Source organism: Amia ocellicauda, chromosome 23 (genome assembly GCF_036373705.1).
Source record: "Amia ocellicauda isolate fAmiCal2 chromosome 23, fAmiCal2.hap1, whole genome shotgun sequence".
Taxonomy (NCBI): Eukaryota; Metazoa; Chordata; class Actinopteri; order Amiiformes; family Amiidae; genus Amia; species Amia ocellicauda.
In genome coordinates this window covers 10,212,733-10,229,110 of record NC_089872.1, presented here as the reverse complement: position 1 = coordinate 10,229,110, position 16,378 = coordinate 10,212,733, and the positions used below count along the sequence as shown (strand labels likewise).

Here is a 16,378-nt window from a genome sequence, read left to right as displayed (position 1 = left end):
CACAGCCACACAAACTGCCTGCTGGAGCGGTAACGCCTGCTCTTACAATGCACAGTTCATTGGGGGGGTTTATGAAAGCGTGAATTATACCAAGGACATCAGCTTTGGAAAAGGAAAATTTACTTTTTTGAAGGCACCCATCCTATAAGGAAGATCAAATCGCCGGTTTCCAGTGAAATAAGGCGGCGGAGCAGTCATCCTCCCTGGGAGATGAGTCAGACAGCCGCATTGGAGTAGATTGTCTTCAGTTTACTAGATTTTCGACTCTGCTTTAACTGTAAGTTAATTGGTGCCAAGTAATATTATTATTTTACAAGGCTAGCTGTCTGTCATGTTAATGCATTGTTATTATATAGCCCTTGCACTTGATTTGAACGTATTAATCGTGTGGGTTCTCCTTCTATTTATCTGCGTTTTCCCTACGTATGCATGCATGCCCACTCCCTTTTTAGCTGTCAAAACGGTTATATTTTAGCAGATCGTAACACCTTAGTTGAGTCTATATTACTGTCAAACCAGGTGATATCAATGGCACGTCTGTTGCATTTGAGTGCCTTGCTGATAGTAAAGTGTCTCTTGCAATGAAATCAAGAAAAAACCGCAGGAATCTGGGAATCCTGAAGTGTCACATGAGACCTGAAGTGAGAAACCTGGGGGTTGTAATTGGTTCAGATGTCACCTTTCAATCTCACAGTAGACAAATCACAACTGGGTCATTTACTTCAGAAACCTTGCCATGGTCAGGACGTTTCTTAGTGTCTCCCATACATAGCAGTCAATTCATGCATTTGTTTATTCTAGACTGGATTATTGGTACCAACATTCTTTGTATCTTAGTTTAATTTATTTTCATATAGCTAAGACCTTCAATCTGTTCAATCTGTACCTCTTTCCTGTATTCCTGCAGCTCTCTAAATGACCGTCATTAACCCCCAGCTGTCCTCCATGACTGAAACTGTCCCGGGCGAGACGGTGGGGAGGCGGGTGGCGTGTGATGGAGAGCGAGGGACAGTCTGCTATGTTGGCAACGTACCTCCTACCGCAGGTGAGCTTTGTGTAGCCGGGGTATGAAGCACATTATAATGATGTCAGAATCAGTCGGCTGCAATGCATTTGTTAAACGAACTATTTGCTTTATAATAGTCACCACAGGGATGGCAAAATAGCTTTATATTGGGCATTTAACCACTTTCCCTGCTGTAGGGTTATTGCCACCTGGACGTGTCTAATTGGAGTGTATTCTTTCTGAAACGCAAGGGGTCTGGCTTGGTGTGGAGTGGGACAACCCAGAACGAGGCAAACATGACGGGAGCCACGAGGGAGTGCGGTACTTCCATACCAGGTCAATAACATTTTTCTCTACCTTTTTGGGGGCATTGATAACAAAGTGTAATCAAGCAGATAGTTGAATGAAAGTGTTCATTGGCCAAACGTCGTTAGGAGTTCAGCTGGAAGGATCAGTAGGAGACACAGGGGTGCTATAGGACCAGGCTTTGGAGACACTGACCAGTCACAACCAGACTTTTGAAGGCCCTACCCTGTGCTGCGATTGTGTGCTATAAACTAGAACTCTAATTTCCCAGCTGCCTTGTCTCTATTCTGCAGTCATCCTACCGGTGCATCCTTTATCCGTCCTAAGAAGGCCAGCTTTGGAGTGGACTTCCTGACCGCAGTGAAGCAGCGATATGAGATCGAGAAGGAGGACAGCGGGGAGGGGATGAAGATTTCCACCAAGCCCGTGGAACGGATCGGCTTTGACTCTGTGGCACAGAAACAGAGGTACGAGGATCCCTGTTGCTCGCTAGAGCGGACAAATGTTTTTTGGTCAGTCTGTTCTGTTCTTTAATGTTAGCTTGGTAACTATTCCTACTGGTCATGACGTTAGTCTTGACAAAGTTTTAGAGTTCTCTCTCGTTTGTTTTAATTCTGAACATTTGCTTCTTGGCCTTTCTGTTCCTAACAGCCAACTAAACAAACTGGAAGAAGTTTCAATAGAAAGATGTGAAGTGAGCGGTGCAGGGCCAGAAGACCAGATACGACAGAACACTCCCAGTATCCTTTGACTTTAAATGGCTTGGCGATATTGGTGTGACGGTAATTATTAATAAGCATCGCATCAGAAACAAAATTAGGGGATTCCCTGAAGTGAGCACAAGTCATGATTGCTGATTCACTTCAACAAAGCAAAGGTTTTGATGTTTTCCTGTGCAGGTGATGATAAATGTTAGACGTTTTGGAATGATTACTGAATACTATAGTTTAATTGTCAGCTATACAATCTGGTGGTTCTTCTTTCCTAGAAATGTGCATGCCAAAGATATTTTTTATACATTGAAACGAACCTAGTCTTGACAGTCACCCTCAGAAATCACGTCTTTAAATCTGACTGCGAATTTGCTCTCTTCGTGGGAGGATGTGGCCAGTATTACGCGACAGCTTGTGAATCTCCGAGAGCTTCAACTCAGGTATTTGCTCATGATTTGCCTTGCCTTTTATGCTACCACAAGCTTACAGAGGATCCCTTGATTTAGGACTCTGACTGTTTGTCTGACTTGCTTTACTTTCAGTGACAACAGACTGAGTATCCCTGCCAGCCCCGCCTCCCTGACCCCGGCCTTTACCAGCTTGAAGGTGTTGGTCCTCAGCAACACGGGGGTCTCCTGGTCTCAGGTATGGAAGAGTCTCTTTATTAAGTCCCATCAACAAGGCTTCAATCAGTCCATTTAATTTGGTTTAGCGTCCTTCGCCAAGTTGTCCCAGCACGCTTCACACACTGACACAAACAACGCAAGCTTGTGTTATTATTGCCTCATCGACGCTAAGTGCAATTTGACAAGATTTTGACACTGACTCCCCCCTATTTTCCTGTGTGACAGGTTTTGGAGTGCGCCCCCATGTGGCCTGTGCTGGAAGCGCTCCATCTATCTCGCAACACAATCACCGAATTGCAAGAGTACGTTTTTGTTTTTGTTTTTGTGTGGGAATGTTGTGCAGGCAGTGGGATAAAACTGTTTCTCTTTCCTTCTTACAGACCCCACAAAACTAACAGATGTCCTTATTTTCACAGGCCTGTCAGTGTCTTGCAGTCCTTGACCTTATTAGATATCTCACACAACCCGTTAGCAGGTGGCAGTGAACTCCAGAAAATTGCAGCTCTGCCAAGGTATGGTGGTTTACCCAGAGTGCCATTCTATTGGCCTGCATATCTACTCTGTATAAATGCACAAATCCTATCCTACTGCCAGCCTGACATGGCTCCAGCCAGCCCAATCACATTAACTCGGTTGCTTTTGATTCCCGGCGGGGCATCAATGTCCTATTTCAGACTATCGGGAAATCGGTTTGTAGTAGGAATTGTGGTACAGAGTGAAAGTACACATTTATTTATGTATTTTTTTGCTGTTCCCTAGATTGGAAAGACTGATCCTGTCCAACACTGGCCTGTCTTCTATACAGTTCAGTGACGTGGCTCCAGGTAAGGTAAACAAGAGGGTGCTGTTTTCTCTTTACCGTTTTAACTTTACAGAGCTATGAAGTGTCCTCATATCAAGTATCTATAGAGTAGATTTGAGTTGCATATGTCATAAACAACTGTCCTTGTTTTATTCTGTGCAGGACACAAAACGGCAATGTTCCCTGCATTGAGGTGTCTGGCAATTGAAAACAACAACATTTCCGAGGTAACGTCTAGGGTAGTGACGAAGTTCGCATTTGCAGATGTCGAACTTCACATGTTTAGCAAATCTGAACTCCGTCAAATACTAAACCAAATGAATTCGAATTTGTAGCAAAATAGTTTTGTCTACCATTGCAACACGCACATGCATGAAGTCAGTCCGCTCATTCACTCAGTGCGGTCCAGATGTTGTTTTACAGAGAGAAGGGATGATGTGATTGTTCATCGCAGCAGCTAATATCTAATAGTAGTATTAGATACATGTTAAGAACTTAAGAAACCATGTTAAATTGTAACTTTTGCATCTGAACAGTTAATTCAAAATGTCTGAAGACTCATGCAATTGTTAATTTGAACAGTGAAATAATAGTAATAAAAGTATTCCATTACATTCAATTTAAGACTGAGCTTATTTTTTTTCCTTAATACTGGCAAATACAAAATGCCCCTCAACCTACAACTAAATACGCTACATCCGCATTCGACAGATTTAATGCTTTAAAATCTGCATTCGACAGATGTGGATTTCTGTGAGCTCCGTCACATTCCTAGAAACTTCCTCTCGTGCCGTAACCCTGTGGGCTGATATTTGCCGCTGACAGTGTGTGTAATAACACACAGTTCAACCCTTCCAGACACTATTGTTGGCCCTGTGTTTTTTGTCATTGTGTACATCGGAGCCCAAAATGGAGGGAGAACGACATCTTGATTTGTGCGTTGTCGATCTCTGAGCCTCAAGGCGGCGTACGCTCTTGTAATCCCCAGTGGTCCTTTGTGAACGAGCTGGAGAAGCTGCAGAGCCTTCAGATGCTGTCCTGCTTCAACAACCCCCTGATGACCATGGAGAAGAGCCCAGAGACCGTGAGACAGCTCATCATTGCCAAGATCGCACAGCTGCAGCTGCTCAACAAGTCCAAGGTACAAGGCTGTGCGAACTCTGGCTGGCATGGGGCCGTTTGACTGAGCTGTTACTGATAAGTCTTGGTGCAATGCACGTACTTGGCCGAGACCTACAGCCAACATGCCTTCTGTTCAGAGAAGGAAGTGTAAAACTATACTATATGGAGCAAATACAGCAGTTACAGCAAATTAGGCGTAGGGATATTTTCTATACCAGCTGTATATATCTCTATATGCAATGTGTTCTATATTAAAATAATAACCTGTTGTCTCTGGGCTGCAGGTTGTTCCAGATGAGAGGAAGGGGGCTGAGCTGGACTACAGGAAGATGTTTGGTTTATTGTGGTTGGCGTCCGGCGGGAATCGCGACCCAGAATTAGACAAGCCCAGTCTGGCCTTCATTGCAGAACATCCCCGATACCAGTTCCTCATCCAGAGTAAGTACAGTAGTCTTCCTACTTCCTTCAACCGATGTCTGTGAAATGCTTTCCCTGTGTTCAGCCTCTTGCCTGTTGCCGTTTTTTTCAGTTTGTATAATGGAACGGTGTAGAGCGTCACGGTTTAAATGTCTTTTTGTGTTACAGAATACGGTGCCCCGGAAGAAGGCGAACTGAAAGTCCAGCAGCCCTTTGCTCTGAAAAATCAGTTGCTGAGTATGTTTTTTGGTTGTGTTCTCAGTGTCTAGCGTTGTGACCGCTTTTGAAAGTGGGTTGCTTCCTGTTTAAAACAAGTTAGTGTCTGTGTCATAGGCCATCTTAATGTTTAAGAAAAGTGTCTAGTGATGTCTGCATGCCATGGAAATATATATTTTGATACCACAAAGATCCAGTGTTCTAAGATGTACAACCTGGACTCATATCCCACTGTTGGCCTTGACCGGACCTTAGCGAGAAAGATACTCATGCAGAATTCTTCATAAGTCGTCTTATGGCTTTAAAGTTGAATGGATAAACATCTCCTCAATTTCTCTTCCCTTTTGTTTTCCCCAAAGGTATAACCTTCATTTGCCCAGATATGACTGAAAAGAAGCCCATTGAAAAGAAGCTCCCAGGTAAATAGCTTTCTGTGAAGTGAACTCTCGCTCGCCAGGGCTGGGATGATTATTCAGTCCCCAGAATCCCACGCTCTCCAGCCTGTTTATCTCGAGCAGTTTCAAAGTCCCACATCCTCCTGCTCCGTACGGCTCTTCACTGTGTGCACCTGCCCACGATGAATACACTGTGTGATTTGCTTGATTGCATCCTTTTTATTTCAAGCGATTATTCTCATGGCAGGCCCTTGACAACGATGGTTCTCATTTATTAACGTAGCTGACGATTAAACTGGCACAATAGGCATAATTACACTGGCAGTTCTTAATGGGGCTCAGACGAAGAAAGCATCCGTTTAAAGTCTGTCATATCCCGGGGCGGTCCGATATCAGTGGAATGCAGAGCGTCTAAAAAATGTCCCGTGTTCTTCTGCCTTTTTAGATTCCATGACCATCCAGAAGGTCAAAGGGCTGCTGTACCGTCTGTTGAAGATTCCTGGCTCTGAGTTAAAGCTCACATACACCAGCTCAAAGGTAGAGATTTGGGTGGAAAGGCAATGGATTGAGTTTAGTGGTTGCTATCGTGCCGATCGTTAATCACCTGTGCCTTTCAACGCAGATGGAGGGCCGAGAGATCGAGATCGACAACGACCTCAAGCCCCTGCAGTTCTACTCCATCGAAGACGGAGACCGGGTGCTGGTGCGCTGGTCCTGACCGGGTAGCGTGGTCCCTGGGCGCTCTGGGGCGGCGAGAGGCTAGGGTGGCAGAGGGGATATCGGACCTGGGGCGGATCTAGCACTAATCCAGTCCCGCTGTTTAGAAGCTCACTGTAGCTAATGTGTTTCGCCATGTGCGTTTTCGAGTTTGAATAATGTACATAAATGCCTAGCGGTGTAGTCAGAGCAGCCTGTAATTGACAAGCCTGCTCTCCTAATCATGCGAGTGGGCTATTGAAGTCCCCGCTGAATGAGGCTTGTTACGCCCCGCTGATAGTTCAGCTCGTGCTGGATTAATATCCACTCTCGAATTAGCATAACAATGCACAGATTTATTTGTTCAACCCGTAGCTCAGCAGTTGCACTAGAGCTTACACAACACAACACGGATCTGGAATAGTAGTGCTCTGCTTGTAACATCCATGAGGTTTAGAGTCTTTAAATTGCAAGGAAGGAGTATACCATTAGCTGACACTATAGATTAAGCCTGCACTGATTTCCTATAGAAAGTGTTTACGCAAATGGGAGCACAGTCTTTAATTAGCCCCACAACCACAGCATGTGCGCCAAGGAGCTAGTGCTGTAATGACAATGTATTTCCCACTGATGCTTATTCATAATCAGAGCATTTTAATGTTGTATCGGTCGCTTTTAATGATCCAGCTGTTTCGGCTTGAAAACGTCTAAAGAAATCATGAAAACAAATCATGAGCTGCAAATAACGTGGAAATGTGTCCCTTTGTTCGTGTTGTGCCTCTGCCTGGGAAGAGCGGAGATGATGCATTAGGCAAGTTTGAACTTTCTTAGCTACAGTGCTCTGGTCCGAGTCTTACCCCAGGTCTGCGTGTGACCCAACATCATGTATCGACCCGGCAGGTTTCGGTAAAAACGGAACATCTGAAAGCTCATAAACACGGTTTCCAAAAAATATATTTATTAACATTAATAAAAACTACTACATACATTCATGGGTATTTGTGTTTTGAACAACAGATTGTACGGAATGAGGGAGAGGCTTTGGGGTTTTTGTTTATTGAAGACTGGATATTATTGAGGAAGGTTGAACAGCAAGGTTTCTGTCATTTGCTAGATGAAATAACTATACGGCTACACTGGGTTTATTTAAATTTGGGTGGATATAATGCATCTCCCTCCAAAAAAGGCTTTCTGTATCTCAGCTTTCACAGAATGACAGGAGTCTAGCATAGTAAAACAACCAGCTTTAATTATTGGGGCTGGGGTTTTTAAATATATATTAAAAATATAATATAAAAAAAATAGCAGCTATATACTTTCCCAAAGACATCCGCTGACTATTCATTCTTGAGATCAGATGAGCTGGGAGACTATGGTATCTACTGCTCATCTATGGAAACATCAGGCATCATGAATTTGAGATTTAAATGTGCTCGGTTGGACTCTTCAACTAATGGCACACGTTCTTCCCCGTTAGTCCAACTGTAATGATGTGAGGGAGATTTTCAAAAGCGTTACATTTTCAAGTTGATTGCTGCAGCATGGCAGTTAAAGCTGCTGCTTTGAAAAGAGGGTGCTTCAGTTTAATGTCATTTTATTCACGTTAGTGTTCAAGAAGCTGTGGCACGGATGCTTTTAACCTCCTCCTGTGAGGGAACGCCTCGGGGCAAAGGGCTGCAAGGTGCATGATCAGCTTTGAAAACATGGAGAAAGGCAGGTGTGGACTCCTGTTCCTGTGACCACTGGAAGTAATGCTGCCTTCAAACCAAGACAAATTATATTTTATTGAGCTCATTCCCATGACTATCCAGGAAGTGTCCAGAAATCAGGGGGTGGGATAAGATTCAGTGAAGTATTTTCTAAGAGATCAATTTTGCACCTTTCCCCATTCATTATTTAGGCATCAAGTACTGAAATACCCAGTTTCCACAGCTTCTTCCAGATTGACTTCAATTTCAAGAAACTAGCATTAGGCAGAATCACTCCCTATACCCTTGGAATAGGCTTTAAGGAGAGTCATCGTGGGACATCACATCCACTTAATTTCCCCCCCCCCCCCAAAAGGCACACACAACAAGCTTTACTATGCCAATAGGACTTGAGGATATCCTGGCTGCGTTTAGTTAAACAACACTTCTGTCTGTCCCATCTAGAGGGTTGTAGATCGACAGGGTGGGTGTTCTTTCACGGTGGCCAGTTGATGCCCCTTTTGGAAGGTGATGGCCGATGCTCCAGCTGGTAGCTTCTCATGTCCTGGAGGGGGCCAAGAGCAGTGACTGGGTTTGTCCACGGACGGGCACTTTGCTCCCTGACTCAGTGGTGGTCTCCAGGGCACCCACAGGGGTCCCCACAGTCTCTCCGCCGGCCCCACAGTGACACCAGCTCCTCGGCTGAGTGCTGGGGCGAGGACAGCATGTCTTCATAGCAGTCTTTCTCACACAGCCAGCCCGGGTCCTGAGAGCGAGAGAGGGTCAGTCACAGTGCATACCACCACCATCTCCGACACACAGGTGACACATAGAATCGTTGTTTCTACCAAACTGAAAGGCCAGTCAGCTAAAACTGGGGCCCTTAAGGACTTACTATTAACGTCCGTACCTGAAATTTACGTGGCCCAACTGCAGCCATCCAAATGCCCATACTGACATCTTCACCCTAGATTGAATAAGAAATCGGCACAAACGTAAAAAAAAAAATGAAAAAAAAATTGAATAGCTTATTAAAAAAAAGTGTCATATGTATACATTCTAGGCAGAGGGGAGTACCTGGTAGGCCTTCAGGTGCCCAGCGTTGTCTGCCAACCACTGAATGAGATCTTTGGAGACGACATAGCCGGAACCGCAGGCGAAGGCGGGGTATGCGGGGCTGGCGTACTCCAGCTCCTGCCACTTCCCTGTGCGGTCGACAGCCCAGCTCTGTCTGAAACTGGACAAGAGCGTGTGAAAACTGTCAACACTGCACACGGACCGTCTCACTAGTCACACGGCCTCAAAGAACATTAAAAAAAACAGTATACTCCATGGTTTAGCTGCAGAAGTGTTACAGTTTAAGTATAATTAATTAAGTCCCTACTACATACATAAAAAGCACCGTTCGTGGTACTCACTTTCCCCACCAGAAGTTTCTCCTCTTCAGACCTTTGTGGTCTATCTTCATTAACACAGCGTCCACGTCAATGTAACAGTCATCATCTGTCTTTAACAGCAGCTCAAAATCTGTGTTCCTCACTGCCCTGTGGGAGAGGCAATTGAGAGGGAACCTTGTTTTAGTTTTTATTATTCCCCTATGCCAAAGATGGGGACCCCCCACTGAATCTCATTCATGAAAATTCGATAGTTAACAAAGGCACTCTAAAATTCAAAATGAAAAGCCATAATACCATTTGTAGAATTGCAGGAGCTTAGAAGGCACATTCCTGTATGTGTCCACCACATCCACAAAGACCATGTCCCCGTGCCGCTGGCTCTCCTGCTCCAGGACCGCATCCTCCTCCCTCAGCCGCCTAGCGTGGCTCTCCACCCGTCCCGGTCGCCCCTGCAGCAGCTCAGACAGACCCTCTGCGTCTGAGAGGCAGGGGGAGACGCAGCATGCGTTACCATTTCATACAGCACCCTCTCTGACTAAGACTTCACCTTAATTAATCCTCCCCCCCTCCACAACTGACATACTCATAGCGGAGTCTTGCGTCCATGGTTTGTTAGCCCACAGGAATTAAAAATCAAAAGTGATCGATCGAGACAAACTCAAAATCATTTAATACGAGCATGTTTTATGTAGTTTATCGGTTGGCCGCCAGCGAACCGAAGAATGTCTCTCAAGGTCCATGTCCCTCCCATCACTGCCAGACTTTAGTAAATCCAGGTAATTAGTTTGGGTACTATGTCACAGGAAATGAATGATGAGAACAGCAATAACATTACGCACAAGACAAATGTGATGCGTTCATGTGTTTATTTCTTTTTAATTAACAGTAAATAAAGTTTATTCAACCTCTGAAAAGGAAAAGATCGGTTGACTCTTAAAGATGCCTACGATCGAATTTCATATACACACGTAATTCACAGGAGTATTCCTAATCGTGGATGTTTTTATATAAATCTGGGTTGTTTTCAGCCCGGTCCCGCACATTCCCATCAGACCGTCCGAGTGACTGGACGTATGTACCAGAGATGCAGACCTACCATAGATAGTGAAAGTGAATCCTCCAGCCAGACCTGGGATGCCCAGCGTGCTTCTGTGAGGTAAGGTGCCTTCTTCCAGCTGAAAAGACCAGATGTGAAAAGACAAGACAAAACATCCTGCCATTCATTATGAAAAATGTAACATTCATTTACCAAGTCAAGGTCACTGCATGAACACTTAATGGAGGTAAAAGTAACAATACAATCTTTCATTGCTTGCTACAGAATAACTCTGAGGAACTGGAATAGAAAAGCACAAAGAGATACAGACACAGTCGACAAAATTCCACACAGCGTGACTCAAAAGGATAATGCCCTGTTTTTCCCATCATGAAAGCATGGAAAAAAATAAAATGACAGCCCCGGTATTCAGAAGAGAACTTACCGACGCAATTCGCACCACGCCACCTCCGCTGTTGATCTGTACGCTGGAGGTGTTGGCAGTGATGAGGTTGTCGGAGTCCAGACCCTCCCACACCAGCGTGCCTTCAAAGCCCTGGGGGGACACCACAATTACACCCCCTCCGTTAGTATTTTAAAGGAGCTACGGCGGCTGGGAAGGTCCGCCGTTTGATTTGTCATTCCTAAGTTAAAAAAGAAAAGGTGGATTGTAAATCGGTGGAAAATGATGAACACAGAATTCGGAGACTCACCTTAGGCAAGATGAACTGCTCCACTGGCTTGTACCACACCCCGTTCACACTGACACCGAAGCTGATAGGGCTGAACCGTGCCGTAACGATAGCTTCCTGAAACATTGATACAAAAGCACGCCGCCATTGGTACAACCAGAAGAGAATAACGAGACATGATGTAAGCAGCACCTTTTTTCTTCCCTTCTGAAGAAGAGCAGCAGAGATAAGAACTACATTCTGTGGCCGTCTCACCTCCTGATCCAGCTGGTAGAGCTTGACCGTGACGTTCCTCCTGAACTCCAGGTTGGGCCCATCGGGAAACACCCCCAGACGGGTTATCACGACGGGGTGGAGGACCTTGAAGTCCAGGCTGACCACCGAGGCCTCCAAGGGAATGAGAGCGGCAGCATCAGGTATATTTAGGATCTCGATTTCTTGTCCAATCACTTAAGATAAAGAAACAAAAATCAATGAACCACCGAGTCTTGGATCAAAAACAAAACAATATCCAAGCCTGCAAAACAAAACAAAAACAGCCCATTTGTGCGCAGTGTGAATGAAGTCTAAATCTGTTGCACTCTAAGCATCAATACTGCAAATCCCAATAGTTATGATTGTATATAAAGGACTAAAATATTGATAGGTTTACTACTTATTCACCAGCAAAAATCTACAAAAAAACTAAAATATATTCAAAACCATCCTCTTGAGAGCCTGGGTTTGTTTCTCGTATCAAAAAATATATTGATAGTGCGTTAACACAGACATTAATCACTGAAGGCTTTTAACAGCAGCTATATTTTGCTTTTTCAACTGCGATATACATTGCGTCCCCCAGCCTCCAGACCTAAGCCAATTAAGTGGAGAGTAAGTAAGGTTTTTCATTTGGCAGGGGCAGCAGGGAATGATGCGTCTTCCAGTGCAATGCGGACTTTTCCTCAAGCTGCTGCCTAATTAAAACATTGGTTTTGCAGTCCTGTCAGTGGGAAACAACTGCCTGGAAAAGCCCCGTTCGTAATTAACTTTGAGAGTAACACACACTGTGACCCTACTCCCGATTTTAAAAACAACATAGTTAACGTGCTTAAAGAGCTCACATAAAACACGACAACTACCCACTCAGAGCCACCCATTGTTTCCGCATGAATCTGAGTGTTGAAAGAACAAGATAATAAACGCCTGATTTAAAACCGTACTCTATTTATGCCAACTGAGAGCGAGTACAGCGCAGGGTGGTTACCAATTCAAGCGGCTAAACGGGGGGGGATGCTCCCACCTGGTTCAGTGAGGTTGAGGAGGGTGCAGGAATAAGGGTCCTCCCGGTCCTCTTCAGGCACTGCACAGCCATGTGTCCCAATTATAAACTTCACCAGCACACTGCAGGAGTTAAAAATAGTACAAAATTGGCAAAAACCTGGTAGCTCTTTTTAAATTGAATTCTAAACAGTGTGTGTGTGTGTGTGTGTGTGTGTGTGTGTGTGTGTATACAGTTTATATACACACTCACGGTTTAGAATACCAAGAAAAAATCGAACCAAACAGAATAATATAACAGACAGATTGCTTATTTGGGATTTCTCCAAGTCATGTTTTATTAAGGCAGCTGCTTACACAGAGAGAGGAAACGAGCTTCTTGGGATAGCGGTGTGAAAGATGAATAAACCAAACGATAACAATAAGAAGAGACTTCAAAGGCCCGTGATCCAATCCATTCCCACACACCAGGACTGGAAGCCCCACGTGTGTCACAATGACAACACGGGTTTACGGGAGAATTCTTGAGCGGCCGGTCTCTCAATCCGCCGGCCCAAGCAATTGGCCTGGGCTGCACTTGTCCAGCAGTTGGTGCAGCCAGTGCAAAAACGCTACATTTCTTCGGATTATGCTGCCGAGCGAAACTGTTGGCTTGAATTTGGCAGCCCTCTGGTAATAACTCATGATGTGGAGTTATGGTTTCCATCGTCGGGCTGCTGTGGGAGATTGATTGAACGCAGTGCACTAGCATTTTGAAAGAGAGACATTTGGAGGAGGAGAAAATAAAGAAATATTGATCTCCCTAGCTAAGCTGGTGGTTCGCCAACGAAAAACACCTGTTCAAATCTGTGTGGCTGCTCCAGTTTAAGGTGACAGTGAAGAGGGGCACAGCAAGCTGAAGTCACAAATTTCTTTTGAGCATCTGGGCAGGTCAGAGGCAATTGATCTCGGGTGAGGATAGTGGAAATGGGTACCACCCCTCCACACCCACAAACAAATTTATAACAGAATGCCCTAAAAATTTGATTTGTCATTTTCAATTGGAAAGCACAATTGAAAAAACACAGTAAAAATGACTCACCGATGCTGGAACTGAGGATGCTCTCTGAGGTACCCCAGCCAGGTATTCCTTATCCCGTCTCTGAGAGCATAGTGGTGTCTGGCCGACAGCACGCCCACAAGAACCTCACGATAAGGAAACTGATCTGTTCGAGACGCAGTGCAATAAATTAGCCCAGTCTGAATTGTTGCTTTTTCATTCAGCTGTGCAGCATATACCATCTCTACATGTTTGCCACTAATGTATGTTTTGTCTTATTACTACTACTTTAAATCTGTTGTATAGATTATTTAGTTTTACTTTTTTTAAGTAGAAAAAAAAAACACTGCCTACATGTAGAAGGATCTGTATTGCAATCCTAGTATTGGATAGCAGACAGAATAAAGGCAAACTATGTACATGGTATCATTGATCTGGAGAGAGAGAAAAAACATCACATTAAACAGCTATATATAGATATTAAACCAAAAACTGATAGGCAGATAGACTATTCATGGACTGGCACAGAACAGAATACCACTATGCTCCTGAGATGCACTTTTAAGGTAATTTAGAAATGCACCAGCATAGTCCAAATTCCTGCACTGGGGGGCCCCAGTGAAATGCCCCCTTGCAGCTGCTGTCTTTTATACTAGGATTCAAGTTGGAGAAATCTGTTCCAGCCTGTTTTAAACTCCTTCTGTAAATGCACACAACACAACCCTCTAATGTGGGCGTAACTGAAGTGAGCAGGATTATTTTTATCATGAAGCACTCACCCAAGTGTCCTATTTATGATGATCGCCGGACAACCGAGACGCTCAGTGCATGGCAGCTTTAAAAAGATCCTGCAACTTCAGCAAGGGACACTCCTGACTATTGCAACGGACAGGACTGGAAACAAACCGCACCTTAATATGCGTGGGTCTGTGCCTGTGCTAGAGCAGCATTACCCCCGGTGCAGCCTAAACTCCCTGGGTTCAAGGTCGAACTGTGCAAGAACGAGATTTTCTTATACAAATCATCATACATGGAAGTAATCGAAGAGGCAGATGCGAACCTATACAGTCGACACAATACGGCTTTCCTCTGATGTGCAGAAACAAAAAGTTCAAGTTCAAAACTGGGCAGCCGAGCTTTACTGTACCTGGAGGCAGCAGATCCAGGAGCGACGCGGTTCTGCTGATCACCAGCCAGAGATGCACCACGACCGCGACAACACACGGGCCCAAGAGCAGCGCCAGAGCTCGCATGGACAGGCTCCTAGTGTCAGACGCCCGCCTGTGACTTAACTGCCTTTATTAACTGCATTCACTTGCACAGCACCACTCAGTTCCTCGATGTAATACACGCCGAGTCCCCCATGTCTGCCTGCGCGTCGCACGGTGACGCGAAACGTACAGCCAATGGGAAGGCGGGGCTTGCCGGCGCTATGCCTCCTGGGTCTTGTAGTTCTGGGAGTGGCGCGCTGTGATTGGTCCTCGAATTAAAGGGATTGAACCGAATTGGCTCCTTCACTTCGATTTTTTAAATGTATTTTGTTGGTTTTCCCAATCCGTATTAATAAGACTGAATAACTGTACGAGTACTATGTATTTTCCAAACTGTACAATATCGTGAGTGGTGTGCAGTGTGAGTTTGCTTAGGAGGAAAGTTCTGTTGAGGAAACAAATGTTACTTTCTGGTTTGGGGCGTCCCATTCGTGATATAGTCAGACCTTGTTTTGATTTATTTCCCATCACTTATAATATTTTGATTGGTTGATTCACTAACATACAGTGTTACCAATTAGCTTTAATCAGCTTTAATCATTACATCCTATAAAATGTTTCACCATTCAGATCAATAAATACTGCAATATATAAGTATATGCAAACTGATAGTTGAGATTTGATTAGTTCGTGGCAGTCATGTTTTTGTAATCCAACAACTTGTCTTGAACAAATTAAAGCACAACCTTACTTAGGATATAATATAGAAGAATATAGGTTAATAGAATAAGTTTTCATATTTCCCACATGTCCAGTCTGTCTGCCAAGCTGCTGACCAGTCCGCTTGAACAGCTGTAAATCTGGAGCATCAGCTATCTTTGTTTGCCACATTTCTCACCTGTACAGCAAGGGGATTTGGAGACTTAAAATAAATAAATAACTTAATATGGCAGACCAATCATGTGATCTGTCAGTGTTAAATGTCACTCCTTTATAGAGACCCATAGTTATCAACCAGCTGGGGAAGTTAGAGGAGTTGTGGTGCAACTGCTCTTACTATTAGCATCATTATTAGCATGTTAGCAAAGTTACTGTTGAAGTAATGCAAGCATATTTAAAATTATTAGCTGTCTACTGGTGTATTATTATTATTATTATTATTATTATTATTATTATTATTATTATTATTATGGATGAATCTGTTATGATTTGGTTAACCTAGAGTAGGGGTCTCAAACTCAATTCCTGGAGGGCCGTGTGTATGCTGGTTTTCGTTCCAACCAAGTCTTCAATTACTTAATTTGTCTAATTAATTATTCAATTTGATATATGTAAATGCTATATTGCAAGGTATCTTACAGTTGATGGTCTAAAAGTGCATTTGATTCAAAGTACAGTATCTTATAAAATATCCTGGGCCTGGATAGGTGTTTAAATGTATGTAGCTAATTAAACAATTAGATCAATTAAGTCACTGAGGACTCGGTTGGAATGAAAACCAGCATACACACAGCCCTCCAGGAATTGAGTTTGAGACCCCTGGCCTAGAGCTTCGATCTTTCTGCATGCCCAGTTCTGGCCACAAGTTGACACCATAGCTACAGTTTTAAACACAAGGCTTAGCTTTACTAGTAGTAAAATGAACATTTATAATGAAACACCTGCAGCACTGTGATGCCCAAATTAAGCAATGCATTTAGAAGGAGAATGCCATTAGAGGTGAAAACCTGTGTGTTATTTAATATTATTTATTAATTAG

At 44.0% G+C, this 16,378-nt stretch overlaps 2 protein-coding genes across 3 annotated transcripts; one reads left to right on the top strand and one right to left on the bottom strand.

The window, feature by feature from the left end:
- Positions 1-7,287, top strand: tbce (tubulin folding cofactor E). 2 transcript variants are annotated; one of them, XM_066696632.1, is made up of 17 exons: positions 1-277; positions 937-1,045; positions 1,258-1,342; positions 1,606-1,779; positions 1,964-2,052; positions 2,366-2,465; positions 2,568-2,670; positions 2,877-2,953; positions 3,068-3,163; positions 3,411-3,475; positions 3,616-3,680; positions 4,442-4,594; positions 4,860-5,013; positions 5,161-5,229; positions 5,568-5,627; positions 6,049-6,140; positions 6,226-7,287. In XM_066696632.1, the coding sequence occupies exons 2-17, from the start codon at positions 946-948 to the stop codon at positions 6,319-6,321; spliced, it is 1,578 nt and encodes a 525-aa protein (XP_066552729.1). In that variant the 5' UTR covers positions 1-277; positions 937-945; the 3' UTR covers positions 6,322-7,287. The 2 variants fall into 2 exon arrangements, with proteins under 2 accessions (XP_066552729.1, XP_066552728.1); XM_066696631.1 differs by having other exon boundaries at positions 908-1,045.
- Positions 7,236-14,781, bottom strand: b3galnt2 (beta-1,3-N-acetylgalactosaminyltransferase 2). The gene is made up of 12 exons (XM_066696633.1): positions 14,556-14,781; positions 13,451-13,574; positions 12,392-12,492; positions 11,368-11,561; positions 11,134-11,229; positions 10,866-10,976; positions 10,481-10,559; positions 9,679-9,862; positions 9,406-9,531; positions 9,065-9,224; positions 8,898-8,954; positions 7,236-8,753 (listed from the first exon to the last, which is right to left on the bottom strand). Exons 1-12 carry the CDS (start codon positions 14,659-14,661, stop codon positions 8,613-8,615), a joined length of 1,479 nt encoding a protein of 492 aa, XP_066552730.1. The 5' UTR covers positions 14,662-14,781; the 3' UTR covers positions 7,236-8,612.
- Positions 14,782-16,378: the final 1,597 nt, after the last annotated feature.